This window comes from Rhinatrema bivittatum, chromosome 9, assembly GCF_901001135.1.
Source record: "Rhinatrema bivittatum chromosome 9, aRhiBiv1.1, whole genome shotgun sequence".
NCBI lineage: Eukaryota > Metazoa > Chordata > Amphibia > Gymnophiona > Rhinatrematidae > Rhinatrema > Rhinatrema bivittatum.
In genome coordinates, this window is record NC_042623.1 from 197,919,812 (window position 1) to 197,937,369 (window position 17,558).

At 45.9% G+C, this 17,558-nt stretch overlaps 1 protein-coding gene across 1 annotated transcript in view; it reads right to left on the minus strand.

The window, feature by feature from the left end:
- Window positions 1-17,558, minus strand: part of SLC16A14 (solute carrier family 16 member 14) — a 77,687-nt gene that overhangs the window by 8,557 nt on the left and 51,572 nt on the right. Inside the window, exon 4 of the mRNA XM_029616035.1 lies at window positions 13,822-14,832. Coding sequence (XP_029471895.1) covers window positions 13,822-14,832 — 1,011 coding nt within the window. The remainder of the gene's footprint in view (window positions 1-13,821; window positions 14,833-17,558) is intronic.

A 17,558-nucleotide genomic window follows, 5' to 3' on the forward strand; every position in this document is an offset into this window, starting at 1 on the left:
GTGCACCTACCTTTGCTTTCTGGTAGGCTAACTGCACCTTATCTGCTACCAACTGGGCAGGGCCCTAACTCCGTTATAGACTTCAACTTCCAGGAACGTCTTCTCTTAAGCCACAATCCATTTGTAACGGTCCTTATGTCACTGACAGCCTATTCCCGTCATATCTCTAGGCTGCCTCCAAGCGTGAAGAACCTTGATTCTGTCAAAGGGAACTCTTTTCAGATCATGGGCACCGAGAGCCCATGATCAACAAGGACTGGGAGCCCATGATCAACAAGGGCGAAGTGGGTACCAATCAACTATGGAGCGCTGGAACCAAATGGCAAGGGGCTTACATCAACAGTTCTACTTCCGGCTATCTGGGCAGTGTAAGGGCATAGTTTGGAAGCACTGCGGGTTTTTTTCTATGCCTGATGTGGATTCTGGGACCTGAACCTACTGAAGGTAGGAAGAGCCTGCAACAGGTAACAGTGTGGACACTAGAGGCACTCCTACAACGAAGCACTATGGAGGTAATCCCATCAGCAGAAGCTATTGAGGTAATCATGTTTAAGAAGCTGGAGGGATGCGATGGGGTCTCCAGCCCAGGGCCGGCGCAATGCCATGTGCAAGCTGTGCACTTGCACAGGGTGGTGGCTCTGAAGAGGCGGCGGCCTGGGTCCACCAGTGGCCAAAAAGGAGTGGATTGCTGCGGGGCCACCCGGAGGACACCACCCTGCAGGCAGCCGAAGAAAAAGCCGCAGAACGCATAGGAGGCTTCCCAAACCCCTGACTGATGCAAAGTAGGGGAATAAAAAGCACATCCTCTGAGCGAGCTGGCAGCAAGAGCAGCGGCAACACTTGAGTGACGTCATCTCCTGCTGCTGCTGCGGAGTCAGTCCTGCGAGAGAAGCAGCGAGATTTCACAGCTCCTACCACGAGACTGGCTCCGCAACTGTAGGAGACAACGTCACTCCGATGCTGCTCCTGCTGCCGGCTCTTGTTGGATGAGGGGGAAGCGCGACACTAAACTGTTCCAGGGAGTCCCAGCACTTGGAGTGGGAGGAGGAAGAGCCTGGGAGTGACTGGGTGAGGAGGGGGAGGAAAGAACAAGGGATGGAAGGAGGGAGAGGGGGAAAAGAGGGAAAAAGCTGAGGTAATGAGGAAATAAGGTGAGAGGGAAATCAGCTGAGATAGTAAGGGGTGAGACGGAGAGGAATCTCTAGAGGGACAGAAATGGGGGAAGGTCTGAGGCAGTGTGAGAAGGGGAGGGAGGGAAAAGCCTCTGGAGGGAGAGAAGGGGATAAAAAGTGGGGGGAAAGAGGAAAGATAGCGAGGGAAAGGGGAGGAAGAGCTAAAGTAGTGAGGTAAGGGGATGAGAAGTAAAGGAAAGAGCCGAGGTAGTGAGGCCATGGTCCGCTCAGTGAACCCCATCCATCCGCCAATGGCCTAAGTAGAGAAGAGGCTTTGGGCTGCCTGCGGACCTCATCCCACCAGCAGCTCAAGTGAAGTGGAGGCCACATTGTGATCCCGACCCGATAGAGGCCAAAGTGAAGAGACGGGCCCAGAGCTCCCAGGGGAGGAATTGGAAGAAAAGAAAAGGTGAAGCCCGTGTGTGTGAGACAGCATATGTGTGTGCACGTGTGTGTGTGTGTGTGCACGGGCAAGAAGAGAATATGTGCATCTGAGAGAGGAAGCATGAGTGTGTGAGGATGAGTATTTATGGGAAATTAAAAAAACAATTTAAATATTGGATGTTTATTCTTCAGCTGTCTTGAAATATTTCTTTTTGTTATTAATATGGTTTTATTCTTATGATTGATATTTTATATTTCTTGATTTTATTATTTGATGTTTTATGAGGAATGGTGGTTTCTGTTTTTAAATTGCTGCACTGTAAACAGAGTCTGGCTTTTTGCGATGTCCAGTTCAGTTTTTGTCGCACATTTCTATTTCTACTTTATGGTCTCTTTATTCTGTATTTGGTGAGGGTCTGTCAGTGTTTTGCATGTGTGACAGAGGTGAAGTATTCTGCTAGTGTGTAGCTTGTGTAGGGTTGTATAGCAGTCTCGCTTGATCCGTTATCCTAATAGGAGGCATATTGGTATTTTATGAGCTGGTGTTATATTTGCAGTGTTACTTTTTCATAGGCAAGATTGTTATTGTTTGAATGCTAGCAGTTAGTGCTGTTTGGCATGGGAGGTTTGCTATATTGTAATTGTTTTCTCATGGCTTTCTGAGGATCAATCTCAAATTCAACATGCATTACAATAGGCCTAATAACATATGGGTATTTTTGCAGGGTTTTCTGGTTGGCACCACAGCAGTGCATGTAAATATAATATACAGATTGTTGTAAGGATATTTTCACCTCAGAAGGCTGTACTCTGAATGTTATGTTAATGCAAAATCTGCTATTATAGATGTATATGTGTGTTTGTAGAGGGCCGGAATGGGGGAGGGGGTGCTAGGGCATCTAATACTCTTGCATTGGCCATGAGTTCCACAGGAGAGGGGGTGGACCAGGATAGGGAGGAGTGTCAGATTACTAAAGGGAGATGAATGAGTCACAGGGGGGGCAGCACACTACTTGTTCGCACAGGGCAGCAAAAAAAGCTAGCACCGGCCCTGTTCCAGTCCCAACACACCTGTGGTGTTCTGAAACCCAGTAATGTTAGACGTGCTGCATGGAGCTGTCAACCTTACTATTTGGAGAACCTACGTCTGGGAATGGCGAGAATGTGAGAAGCTTCATCGTTAGCATTAAGTGGCGGCAGGGTTTGGTTCACAGGCGACCGTGGTAGATTACATTTAGTCCACCAAGCAGTCAGGCATCTCCAGAGGAATAGTGCACACTCGCTCAGCTGAACTGGACTCATTTCTGGAGGTGTAGGACTGGCCCAACGCAATCTCAAGTCTCGTGGTAAAGAGAGTCATGGCAGGGTGGGCATGGACATGGGTTTGGTTGTTGCCCGGCTGACCTCAGTGTAGCTGTGATCTGCAGACGCGGGCTGCTTGGTGACAACCAGACATGGACGGCACTACACAATAAGCACTTGAGGGACAGTTAACTTTCAACAAATAATGTGGCTTGCCAAGTTTAATGCAAACCACGGTATTCAATTTCCTTAGTAATGAGTTGCTTTGCGTATGACCCTGCTTATTACCTTACCTACATTGTGCCAAGTTTATGCGCCAATAAGTAAATTGCCTATTCCAGGCGCTTTTTCCTTGATGCTATTTTTCGCAGACTTTAAGCACTGTTTACTGATGTTAGCGCAGCTTGGTAAATAGGCTCCAATGCTACACAATTTTATCTCACGCAGACCACTACAGCTTCCAAATTCTAATTCATACACTCTTACTTTTCAATTGACTATTATGGCTTTTCTGTACATTAATAGTTACAGCCTTTATTAATCCTTCTATTTGAACTTATAAAATGACCTGCACACAAAAAAGAGAGCATCCCTGAGAACAGAATCACAAAATACATTGCATACTATTCACTGGTTTCATACAAGAGGGATATTTTTAAACTGTTCACACTGGGGAGGGCATCTGGAGGTACTTTTTATCCCATGGGCTTTGTACCAAGTTTCAAAGACAAAGTAAGTGCCTATTTTCATTTGGTATCTTCCTGTGAGCTGCAGGCAGCTTTTTTTTTTTCATGGCAATTTCCAAAACAATCTAAGCTGCGTAGTTCCATGGTCAGGCAGCTAGAACGACCCCTTTGCCCTTTAAGTAGCCAAACATTCACTAGGCGGTTAGCCGCTCAAACAATGTGCATTTCGAGAGGCATAACCAGCTGGTGGAGGAAATATGTGCATATATTTAATTTCCAATTATCCACCACATAGTGCATATTCAGATAAGGAGGGTCAGAGCTGTAGATATGCCATACTGGGTCAGACCAAGGGTCCATCAAACCCTCCGACACTGGTCAATCCAAGTCACGAGTATCTGGCAAGTATCCAAACATTAAATAGATCCCAAGCTACTAATGCTGGCAACAAGCAGGTTATTCCCTAATGATTAATAGCAGTTTAGGGACTTTCGTCCAGGAACTTATCCAAACCTTTTTTAAACCCAGCTACATTAAATGCCTTAATCATATCCTCTGGTAACGAATTCCAGAGCTTAATTTTTTTTTATTTAAAAGTTCTTATACACCACATCCTCCAAGGTTCGGAGCGGTTTACAAAGGAACATAAATAAAATTATTAATAAGTCATATCATTAAAATAAATAAGAAAATAGTCCAATAAGAAACATACAGAAATAGTAATTGTGCAATGAGTGAAAAAGATTTTTCTCTGATGTGTTTTAAATGTGCCTCTTGCTAGTTTCATGGAGTGCCCCTAATCCTTGATTTATCTGAAAGAGTAAACAACCATTTCACATTTACCCATTCAAGTCCTTTCATGATTCTGTAGACCTCTATCATATCTCCTCTCAGCCGTCTCTTCTCCAAGCTGAACAGCCCTAACCTTTTAGGTCTTTCTTCATAGGTGAGCTGTTCCTTTATCCATGCCCTTTATCATTTTGGTCAACCTTCTCTGCACTTTCTCCAGTGCTGCTATATCTTTTTTTCAGATGCAGCAACCAGAATTACACACAGTATTCATCAAGGTGCGGTCTCACCATTGAGCGATACAGAAGCATTATGACATCCTCCGTTTTATTTGCCTTTCCTTTCTTAATAATTCCTAACATTCTGTTTGCTTTTTTGACTGCCACAGCACACCGAACCAACGATTTCAATGTAATATCCACTATGACACCTAGATCTCTTTCCTGGGTGGTAGCTCCTAAAATGGAAAGCACAGTTGCTTACCCATAACAGGTGTTCTCCTAGGACAGCAGGATGTTAGTTGTCACACATGGGTGACATCATCAGATAGAGCTCAGCATGGAAAATTTCTGTCAAATTTTCTAGAAACTTTGACTGGCATACTGAGCATGCCCAGCATGCCACTATCCCTGCGTCCACGTGGGGTCTCTCTTCTGTCGTGTACGTAGATACGATAAAAGAACAAACCAACCAGGAGAACCCAACTCCGCAGGCTGGCGGGCGGGTTTTGTGAGGACCAACATCCTGCTGTCCTAGGAGAACACCTGTTACAGGTAAACAACTTCGCTTTTTCCTAGGACAAGCAGGATGGTAGTCTTCATACATGGGTGAATCCCTAGCTACAGGCTGGACCTGAACCCGCGAGACCAACAGACACCAAACAGGTGCCAACAGGCACAACAACAGAGGTGCTGTTGGTAACTGAGGGGACAGCCTGAATTAAAAACCAGGGATCTACAGTGGAAGAGTTGGGTTCACAGCTGAAAGAGGTTTCTCAGGACAGATTGGCCGAATCTGCTATCCCGTCGGCCATCCCTGTCCAGACAATAGTGTGCAGCGAAAAAGTGAAGAAAACTCCATGTCACAGCCCTGCAGATCTCTCCCAATGAACTGCATGGCCCTCCAGGTGTAGTCCCGCCTGGTCATAGCAGAAAGATATACAGTCCACTAGCCAGGTGGAAAGAGTCTGTTTAGTAACAGCCCTGCCCAGTCAGTTGGGGTCAAACAAGATAAACAGCTGGGTGGACAGCCTGTGGCCCACCATACACTCCAGGTAGAAGGTCAGGGCCCTCTGACAATCCAGCATGTGCAGCGTCCTCTCTCTCGGGCTGGTATGAGGCCAGGGAAAGAAGGTAGGTAGACAACAGACTGGTTAAGATGGAAATTTGTAATCACCTTTGGCAGGAACGTAGAGTGAGTGCGCAGAACCACCCTGTCATGGTAGAACCTCGGTGAGGAATGCCTTAGTGGATAAGTCACTAAGGCGTTCCTCACCAAATCTGCACGCCAACGTGATTGCTATCAAGAAGATGACCTTCAATGTCAAATGCTTGAGAGCGCACAAGCGCAGCAGCTCAAACGATGGCTTCATCAGCTGGGTCAGCACCACATTCAGATCCCATGAAACCGCAAGGGGCCACAATGGAGCAGCTCCCGCATGAACCGCCCTATGATAGCCTGCACCGAGATGGGCGAATCGTCCACCTCCTGGTGGTACCCACCTATGGCACTGAGATGCACCTGAACAGAGTTGGTCTTAAGTCCCGCCTCTAAGAGGTACAGCAGATAGCCCAGGATTTGTTGGATGGGGCAAGATGAATTGAGACCCTTCTGCTCACACCTTATGGTGAACCTCTTCCACTTCAAGGCATAAGACTTCCTGGTGGATGGCTTTCTGGAAGCCACCAGGACCCGGGCCACGTCCTCCGAAAGGTCCAGGTGCTGCAGGATCAACCTTTCAACAGCCATGCCGTGAGAGACAGAACACAGAGATTGGGATGGCGCAGCCTGCCCTGATTCTGAGAGAAGGTCCGGAGCCGTTCCCAAACGGATTGGGTTCCATCTGGACAGTTACCGCAGAAGCAGGAACTATACCTGCCGTGGCCAATGCGGGGCAGCAAGGATCATGGACCCTGGTCCTGGTGGAGCTTCAGGAGAGTTTTCAACATTAATGGAAGAGGCAGCTAGGCATACAGGAGGCCAGTCACCCAATGGACGGCAAAGGTGTCCGTGGATGGCACACTGTCCGACCTGAACAGAAAGCAGTACAGGGGCACCTTCACGTTGCTGGGAGAGGCAAACAGGTCTACATCTGGAATCCCCCTGAGACAGAAGAGTCAATCCGCTACCTCCTGTTTCAGGGACATCTTGTGGGGCTGGAAGGTGTGACTCAGCCGGTGCGCTAGGGTGTTCCCTGCGCCTGCTAAGTACACGGCCTGGAGAAACATCTCCTGTGCCAGCGCCCAGTTCCAGATTTGCACTGCTTCCTGACAAAGGAAGAATGACCTGGCACACCTCTGCTTGTTGATATACCACATGGCCACCTAGTTGTCCGTTCCAACAAGGATGACCTTGTTGGGCAAGCGATCCCGGAAGGCCCATAGGGCGTACCAGATCGCCCTCAATTCCAAGAGGTTTATCTGAAACTGCAACTCCTGCACTTTCCAGAAACCCTGGGTACGGAGGCCATCGATGTAGGCTCCCCACCCGGCATTCCTCCAAAGGGGAAGGATCCGATGGAAGGACATTGGAGTCCACCAACGAAGCATAGGAGGTATCCTGACCCCAGGAGTCGTAAGGGCCTTTGGGCTCTTTGAGACCACCCAGAAAGAAGGGTCGTGGAGCCCCCGGGCATATCCTTAGGCACAGGCGCCGGGAGGCCTGGGGGAAGCACGGGCCCCAAAGGGCTGGGCCCTGGCACGGGAAACACTGGGCGTGACGCCAAGGGACCTTGCAGTGCAGATGGGACCGACAGGCCCTCATCTCCTGAGGAATCCCCCATGAGGACCAACTCTGACGCCTTGCATTTTGGTGCCCGACAGGTCACCGAGGGATTGGAAGGCATCAGCATCAACTGCATTGGGAGGCCACCGAGGAGGACGTTGAGGCAATCCAACAACGGTTCCAGCCAAGTCACTGCAGTCAGCATCGCTGCGGGCACCAGCCTCGAAGGCATCAGTGAGGGCACCGGAATTGAGGAAGGCACTAGTATTAGTGGTGGGGGCACTGGCTCCCATTCGCACAAAGCGTGATCCACCACCAGGTGCACCCGATGCTCCAACTCCGCCTTGAACGCCTCCGACAAGAGGGCAGGCTGAGAGGGGAGGGTGGGGCCCAACTCCTCCTCAAAGCCCCGAGGAGGGTCTATGTCCGGCACTGGAATCAGTGCAGACGGCCCCAGACCACCGACATCGAGGGCCTCCGCGTGTCGAGGCTGCTTTTGCAGCAGGGTGGCAAGCACTATGGTCCTCACATGCCCAGTTCCGTGCACAGATGGGGACCAGTGCCGATGTTTGTGGGATCTTCCATGGTGCTCAGCCTGTCCTTTCCCCGGCGCCGAGGATGATGAAGACAATCTTGAAGTCCGGGACTTTGAGGAAACTGAGACCGGCCAATCCCTGGAGCCTCCCTGCCCTGAGAGCTTCAGGGGAGGGGTGGTGACCGAGAGATCGAGGGAAATCGGTCCCTAGGCGTTGACATCGGAGTAGAGGGCTTGGTCTTGCCCAAGCCAAACAAACACTTTCTCCATTTTGTCCAGTCTGGCCCATTGGCCCTTCGGGGTCATCTGAGCTCACAAGTCGCAGCCTCAGACATAGTGCGATGCCCCCAGCCAGAAACACACTTCATGTGGATCCATTACGGACATAGTCTGGGGGCATCGGCAAAAGTCTGAGGCATCCATAAGATGCACAGAGTCTGGAAGGGCACAACGACCAGCAGATATGGGAGAAGCAAAACACTCACTGACCAAGAAGAACCCGAGGGGAACAAGAAGAGAGACCAAGCGCGGGAAAAAATATGCAAAAAAAAATTGAAGAAAAAACTCACTTTTTCCAATAAAAATAGCACAAACTCCACCTCCACGAGACGACAGCTCTGTGGAAAAGGAAGGACTGGAGAGACCCTGCGTGGACACAGGGATAGTGGCATGCTGGGCATGCTCAGTGTGCCAGCCAAAGTTTCAAGAAATTCTTGACAGAAATTTTCCATGCCGGCTCCATTTGATGATGACACCCATGTGTGAGCACTACCATCCTGCTTGTCCTAGGAGAACTTAACATCGTGTAACTACAACATGGGTTATTTTTCCCTTATGCATCACCTTGCACTTGTCCTCATTATATTTCATCTGCCATATGGACATCCAATCTTCCAGTCTCACAAGTTCCTCCTGCAATTTATCACAATCCGCTTGTGTTTTAACTGCTCTGAATAATTTTATGTCATCTGCAAATTTGATCACCTCATTCGTCGTATTCCTTTCCAGATCATTTATAAATATATTGAAAAGCACCGGTCCAAGTACAGATCCCTGAGGCACTCCACTGTTTACTTTTTTCCACTGTGAAAATTGACCATTTAATCCTACTCTCTGTTTTCCTGTCTTTTAACCAGCGTGCAATCCATAAAAGGACATCGCCTCCTATCCCATGACTTTTCAGTTTTCTTAGAAGCCTCTCATGAGGGACTTTGTCAAACGCCTTCTGAAAATATAAATACACTACATCTACTGGTTCTCCTTTATCCACAGGCTTATTCATCCCTTCAAAAAATATAGCAGATTTGTGAGGCAAGACTTCCCTTGGACAAATCCATGCTGCTTGTCCCATCAAACCATGTCTATCTATATGTTCTGTGATTTTATTCTTTATAATAGTTCCACGATTTTTCCTGGCTCTGAAGTCAGGCTCATTGATCTATAGTTTCCCAGATCATCTCTAGAGCCCTTTTTATATATCGGGGTTACATTGGCCATATTCCAGTCTTCAGGTACAATGGTGCCACTACCCGAAGGGTGCCCTAGTATTGCAGGTGATGTCATCTATTGCTGGCCTCAGGAGCGGCGCAGCTTGAGTAGGAGTGCTGGGGCCCCACCAGAATTGCCAGCGGAGACTGAGGTGGACTGCCATAACCCCGCTGGAATCACCAGCTGGCCCTTAGGAGGAGGGGAAAGAGTGCTATGGCCCCACTGGAATCACTGGTGCAGCCTGAGTAAGACAAGGAATGCTGTGGCCCCACCGGCGGGTCCTTAGGAGAAGGATGAGTGACATAGCCTGCTTTGCAAGGAGCACTAGGCCAGAGCTGGTCTGGCCCCCGCAGCCCAAGAATAAGTCATCCCCTTGGCTGCAGGGGCTGAAAAAGGAGACTGCTGCTGCTATTTCAATAGGGTGAAAAGTGAGAGTGAGCATGTGTGTGTGTGTGTGTGCGTGCAAGTGTGTGTGTGTGAGAGAGAGAGTGAGAGAAAGCGTGTTTGTGAGAGAGAATGTGTGTATGTGAGAGAGACCGTGGGTTTGTGAGCATGAGAGAATGTGTATATGTGAGAGTGAGAACGACCATGTGTGTGTTAAACTGAGACAGAATATGTGTGTGTGTGTGTGTAAGACAGAGCGTAATATGGTAACATAGTAATGATGGCAGAAAAAGACCAAATGGTCCATCTAGTCTGACCAGCAATTTTCTTATGGTAGTAACTGCCGGTTACCCCATGTTTTTGTTAAGGGTAGAAACTGCCTCTCTGTGCCGGTTACCCCCAAGCCTTATGTTAAGGTTAGTTATATTTACAATCAAAACCAAGCAAACTGTCAAACCTATAACAATATTACTGCTAGCAACATTTTTACAGGATGAGCAGCTTTCCAGATAATTCAAACAATACTGCTTGAACGTGCTTTGCTTTTGGTCTTGGCCATAGAAGCTAGCCCGTGCTTTTTCCCTAATGTCTGAGTATCAGTACCCCAGACCGTAAAAGTCAGGGCCCAGCGTTGGCTGTATCTGAATCCAATTCCTCTTTTTTCCCCTGCCGTCAAAGCAGAGAGCAATGTTGCAGCTGCATAAAAAACATCAAGGCTAATTGGTTAAGGGTAGTAGATCCCCATGCCTTCTGTTAAGGACAGTAACTGCCGCTCCATGCAGGTTACCCCCATGTTTCTGTTAAGGGTAGTAACTGCCGCTCCATGCAGGTTACCCCCATGTTTCTGTTAAGGGTAGTAACTGCCGCTCCATGCAGGTTACCCCCATGCACTCTTTTCTTCATTTCCAGCCTGTAGCCTTTAGGGATCCACAGTGTTTATCCCATGCCCTTTTGAATTCATTTACTGTTTCCATCCTCACCACCTCTTCTGGAAGGGCAATCCAGGCATCCACCACCCTCTCTTCCAAGTTATACACAGTCAGATCCTTCAGCTTTTCCTCATAAGTCTTCCAATACAGACCCCACACCATTTTAGGTACCCTTCTCTGAACTGCCTCCATCCTGTCTATATCCTTTTTTGAGAACTGAACACAGTACTCCAGGTGAGACCTCACCAAGGCCCTGTACAAGGGCATTATTACCACCTTTTTCTTGCTGGTTATTCCTCTCTCTATGCAGCCCAGCATTCTTCTGGCTTTAGCTATCCCCTTGTCACATTGCTTCACTGCCTTCAGAGCCCCAGACACTATCACCCCAAGGTCCCTCTCCCCGCCTGTGCACATCAGTCTTTCAGCCCTCATCACATACAGTTCTTTTGGAATCCCGCATTCCAGATGCAGGACACTGCACTTCTTGGCACTGAATCGCAGCTGCTAAACTTTCGACTACTCTTCAAGCTTTCTTAAATCACTTTTCATTTTCTCTACTGTTCAGGCATGCCCACTCTGTTGCAGATCTTAGCCTCATTTGCAAATAGACAAACTTTACCTTCTACCACTTCCACAATGTTGCTCACTAAGATATTGGACAGAACCGGTCCCAATACCAATCCCTGTGGCGCTCCACTTAACACCATTCTCTCTTCAGAGTAGGTTCCATTTACCATCACACGCTGTCTTCTGTCAGACAACCAGTTTATAATTCATTCCACCACCTTGGCTCCCACTCCCAAACTTCTCATTTTATTCACAAGCTTTCTGTGCAGGTCCGTATCAAAAGCTTTGCTGACTTTGAAGTAAATCACATCAAGCGTTCTTCCTTGATCCAATTCTGTTGTCACCCAATCAAAAAAATCAATCAGATTTGACCTTCCCTTTTATAAATCAATGTTGCCTAGGGTCCAGCAACCCACCGGATAATAGATAGCTTACTATCCTTTCCTTCAGCAGAGACTCCATTAATTTTCCCACCACCGAGGTGAGGCTAACTGGCCTGTAGTTTCCAGCCTCCTCTCTGCTGCCACTCTTGTGAAGCAGGACCACAACCACTCATCTCCAATCTTGTAGCGCCACTCCCGTTTCCAGGGATCTATTGAACAGGTCTTTCAGTAGACCCACCAGCACATCTCTGAGCTCCCTTAGTATCCTGGGTTGTACCTCATCCAGCCCTAAGGCCTTGTCCACTTTCAGTTTTCCTAGCTCTTCCCATCATTCCCTTCTGTAAACAGAGTTTCGTCTACCCCATTTCCATCTATGGTCTTGTCAACTAGCAATGGTCCTTCTCCAGGGTCTTCTTTAGTGAGAACCGAATTGAAGTATTTTTTAAATATTTCTGCCATTTCTTCGTCTCTCTCTCTACACATTGCTCCTTGTCACCTTTCATTTTCACTATACCACTGTGTGTATCAGAGAGAGCGTGTTTGTGAGAGAAAGCATGTGTGAGTGTTGGTGTGAGAGAGAGAGCATGTACGAGTGTTTGTGTGAGAGACAGTGTGTGTGTGTGAGTGAAACAGAGAGAAAGTGTGCGTGTATGTGTGTGTGTGAGTGAGAGACAATGTGTGTGTGTGTGTGTGTGTGTTCGTGGGTTGTGTGTGTGTGTGTGTGAGAGGAGAACGTTTGTGCACAACTCTCCTTCCTCTCTACCTGCTAATCCATGACAATATCAGGGCATCTGGAAATCAAAGGTTTCCAGGTATGGAAAGCAGGGGATTTTTTTAAATTACTGGGTATTATTTGATGTGTCTATTTTGAAATATTTTGTTGGTGTTCAGAAAAATGAGTTTTATTTGTTAGCTTTCTTGAATTATATTTTTTATTGGTGTAGTTCTACTACTATTGATGAAATTTATATTTCTTAATTTTGTTTTATGAGGAATGATAGTGTTTCTTTTTTTTTCCACTGCTGCACTGCATACAGAATTTGGCTTGTTGCAAGATTGCCTTTTCATAGGCAGTTTTAGTACCTTTTGAATGCTGGCAGTTAGTGCGGTTTTTATATAGAAAATATACTGTATTGTAATTCCGTTTTCTCGTAGCTTTCTGAAGACCAAGCCCATGGCACGGTACTGTAAGCCTAATACCATATGGGTTACAAGTGTCAGTTTTGCTTTCTTGCAGGGTTTTCTGGTTGGCACCATAGCATCGCATGTAAATATAACTGACATATTTGTAAGTGATATTTTACCTCCGAAGACTCTACTTTGAATATCCTTTTTCATGTAAAATCTGTTATTAAAAATGCATCACTTTTAATTGTGTGTGGGGATGGCATGACGGGGTACAAGGATGTAAAGTTTGCCTAGGGTCCTAATACCCTTGGCACCAGCTTGGGCATTGCTATTCAAACAATTAATAGTAACATAATGGGTGATGGTGCAATTTTTCACTTGGCCGTAGGTGCCAAATTTCCCTGCTACAGCTCTGCAGTGGGGAAAGATACACGAGGACAAACGTTTAGCAAATTATCAAACAGAAACTACCCAGTGATTTAATGAAAACTGCCCCGATTAGTATTTGTTGTAATAATGGAAGTTTACTCTGCCTTTAATTTTGTAGTTAATTCCAGAGGTTTTAGCTTTCAGATAATAATAATGACATAAACAGCTCACTGCAAATTAATAAATATAACAATCTGAAAAATAGGAATGTAAGCTTCTAAAATAAATTATACGAGTGAGAAAAGTGCCTTTTGGCTTTATCACAGAAAAATAATTTGCAGGTTTGCACTGTGAAGAAGGCAATGCATATTATAGTAGTAAATGATTTGCAAAGATGGAAACCGAAGGAAAAGCCTACAGCCTGGGCCATCCAGAGTACCAGGTCGGGTCAGCACAGTCTTGAATAATAGCTGCTCTAAATCATACTATATTAACCACATCACTGCAGTTCCAGATTGACCAGGGCTTCTCAAACATTCCCTGGTGACCTCACAGCCAGTTGAGGTTTCAGGCTATCCACAGCGGATATGCATGCGATAAACTGGCCTACACTGGAAACCCTGCATATGCAAATTTGGCTCATGCATATTCATTGTGGATAGCCTGAAAACTCAACTGGCCTTGAGAGTCACAAGGACAAGTTTGTGAAACCCTAAAACCGACAGAAGATTCTATTACTTGCTTAAAAGCTGGAGCTATTACCTGCAAATGGTGGTCCCAGTAATGCAGATATTCCATTTGCACAAATGATGATGCCATATGCATTTGCAAGATGTCTGATCCCCACCAAATCTTCAGTCACGACAGGCATTAAAGAGAAATAGCCACTGGAAAATCCTACAAGGGCACACACAATAGCCAAGGCAGCATATATATGCATTAATGGCAAAATGAGAATGGACACACCCAAGGTGATGTTAGCTATCAGGAAGACATTCCAAGCCGTGATGTAAGGTAAGTCACCAATGATGCCAAGAATCACTTTTCCAAAAATATGGACTATTGCTATTATGGAAGTCAGAGGAAAAATGTCATTTTGTTCTGTTAAGTTATACATTTTGACAATCTCAGGGAGGTGAATAAAAGGAATAACAAAGCTACAATATGCAAACAAAGCCCAAAAAACAAAGGCAACAAACAGTTTATTAGTAAAGAGCGATGCTGCTCCAAAGTAACTGGAGTACCATGACCAAAATCCTTTCTTGATTGTCAAAGTTATTTGGTGTGCTGTTTTCAGAATGCCTACTGCATACATATCCTGTAAAGCAATTCCAGTTCTACTACCTTTACCCCTTCTCTTTATGGCGGGAAGGCTGTCCGTGACAGTGACGTTAGCCGTTATTGGCCCGCCTTTGTCTTCCATGCCGGTTAACGGCCCATTAGGCACAAGAGCGTCCGCTGACAGTGGCAACGTTTTCTCCGCATCATTTGCCGCCCTCCCGCTCTCTGATCGCTTCCCGTTCTCCTCCTCGGGAGAGGGAAGGGGCCTCATCAGTGCCCCACAGACACACAAGTTGAGCGTCACTGCCCCCTGTATAAACATTGCATTCCGCCATCCAAATTCCATGCAGAGGTACTTCAGCAAAATGGTCATCAGGAAGGTCCCGAACCCTGTTCCCGTTGTACTGAGTCCTTGTGCCAGGGCTCTCCACTTCTGGAAGTACTGCCCAACCATAACGACAGCAGGTAAGTAGACCATTCCACTCCCAATACCTGGGGGAGGAAACACAGGTGGCTCTATTGAAACCATCAATACCATTTTCTTAAGACATCGCTACAGTTAGCAGGCAACACAGAAAAAGAATAGCAATTCTTATTATATTTGTTGTCCCTTCCTGAAACGTATTTTCACCAAGGGTTTGCCTTTATCCACTCATGACTGTGCTAGTAAAGGGGTAGATAGATGTCAGGCACTGCAGCGGCGGCAGGAATGGCTACGAAGAAATTGCGTTCTCTAAAACTAATATACTTGCTCTGCCTTCAGGAATTAAATACATATCAGAAACATGAGGGGACTGCATGATCTATTCTAAACCTTCTTGTAGAAATAAATATTATCATTCACATTGGAAACGGTTGTCAGAGTACAAGTGTTAACATCCATTCTAAGTGCAGACCGTGAATTCTTTTAACATGTGTTGGGGGGATCTCTGTTCCTTTAATAGAAGCGCAGTGTATTCACATTCAGGTGTTTGGGTTATTTCCTGGAATCTTATTATATGCCACGTGGTGTATAATCATTTACTGCAGAGCAGCTGTATTATTCTCACTGGGAAACCATAAACTCAAGCATGCGAAGCACAGATGGGATTCTCTGTTGAACGCTATCTCCACAGCCAGTTCAAACTCAAAGCTAAATGCTCACTGGGCGAGACTAATGCCTTGAAAGGACAACAAATTAGCTACTGCCAAAAACTGGTAGAAAAGCATGCTTATTAAGCTTACATGTGGCACCGGACTTTAACTCACTATTCTAGATTTAGAAACCATACTGAGCACCAAAAAAGGAACAGTAATATGGTTCAGACTCTCTCCCAGCAGAGCTCCAGTAGGGCGCTCCAATCAGATGGCAACCATCTTGGATCCCCCAGTGACACAGGCAAATTAATTGTACAGACAGGTTTGTTTTTATTTTTGTTTAAACTGGAAGGTTTAATCACACTGGTTTGGCCAGGATCCAAACAGTTTTGCATCCTCATCAAGTGGTAGTGCATTAGCCCATCCTCATATTGTACGGGCTCTTATTGACTGCCCTCGGCTCATGGCTCAGACTTTACATTTGAAAGTAGCTAAAAGGAGGTGCAGGTGTATGCCTGGCGAAAGCAAAGCAAGGTGAAACTAAGGAGACCGGAACAAGCCGGGAACAAAGTACGTATGCACAAGGTTACCATTAATTATGTGGTGTGAAGACATAGGACTCAGTGTGGGACTTTGGTTGTTATTTGGGATGTTGGGTGGGTTTAGGTTGTGTGAGGGTTTGCTATGGTGAACTGCTAAGTGTATTAGCTGTGTGATAATATGTAGGTGGACTCTGACTTTATTCCTTTCTAGTGGTTTTAATGTATTTTTGTAAGGTACAATTATTATGCATTGTATTTTTTTTGCTGTATTTTTGTTATATTATATTACAATAATTGCTTGATCTCAAACCTATTTTGAAGAAGATGGTGTACAAGTATAACATAACAAGAGACCCATGGGAATGCACATTCTGTTTGAGATATTTTAACCACCACATCATGACTATGTTTCTGTCCTATGTCAAAAAAGTAAGCCTCTCTGCTATTCCTTTCTCACACACCCAAACCTGTATGATCTAGCTATATTATGCTAGCTAGAACCATCATAGGGAGGTATGTAAGAAGGAGAAGGAAATGTGGAAGGGAGGTTCTGGAAGCCAAATTTAGGCTCTTACGTAGAAAGCTGAAATCCAGAACCTCCAGGGTAGCATTCTCTGAAATGCTCCCTGTTCCATGCGCAGGTCACCAGAGGCAGGCAGAGCTCCGGAGTCTCAATGCGTGAATGAGACGATGGTGCAAGGAAGAGGGATTCAGTTTTGTTAGGAACTGGGGAACCTTCTGGGAAAGGGGGAGTCTCTTCCGAAGGGATGGGCTCCACCTTAACCAGGGTGGAACCAGACTGCTGGCGCTAACCTTTAAAAAGGAGATAGAGCAGCTTTTAAACTAGAACAAAGGGGAAAGCCAACAGTCGCTCAGCAGCGCATGGTTTGGAGAGAGGTATCTTAAAAGGATACTAATGATCCATTAGAATTAGGGCATCCTGACAGAGAGGTTCCACTAATAACAAAAGTAGTCCTAGTGCCTGTAATTAAAAAACTCACCTGAGTTAAAAATTTTCAATTTAATCGCTGACACCTGAAAAGCAAAATGTTAATACAAACAAAAAACACACTTTGAAATGTTTGTATGCTAATGCCAGAAGTCTAAGAAGTAAGATGGGAGAATTAGAGTGTACAGCAGTGAATGATGACATAGACTTAATTGGCATCTCAGAGACATGGTGGAAGGAGGACAACCAATGGGACAGTGCTATACCGGGGTACAAATTATATCGCAGTGACAGAGAGGAGCACCCAGGAGGCTGTGTGGAGCTTTATGTCTGGAATGGCATAGAATCCAACAGGATGAGATAAAATGTACAATCAAATCTTTATGGGTAGAAATCCCTTGTTGTTGTGAAGACTATAGTGATAGGAGTATACTACAGTCCAACTGGTCAAGATGGTGAGACGGACAGTGAAATGCTAAAGAAATTAGGGAAGCTAACCAAACTAATAATGGGAGATTTCACTAACCCCAATATTCACTGGATAAATGTAACATCAGGGCATGCTAGATAATGTTCCTGGATGGAATAAATGACAGTTTTATGAAGCAATTGTTTCAAGAATCGATGAAAGAGGGAGCAATTTTAGATCT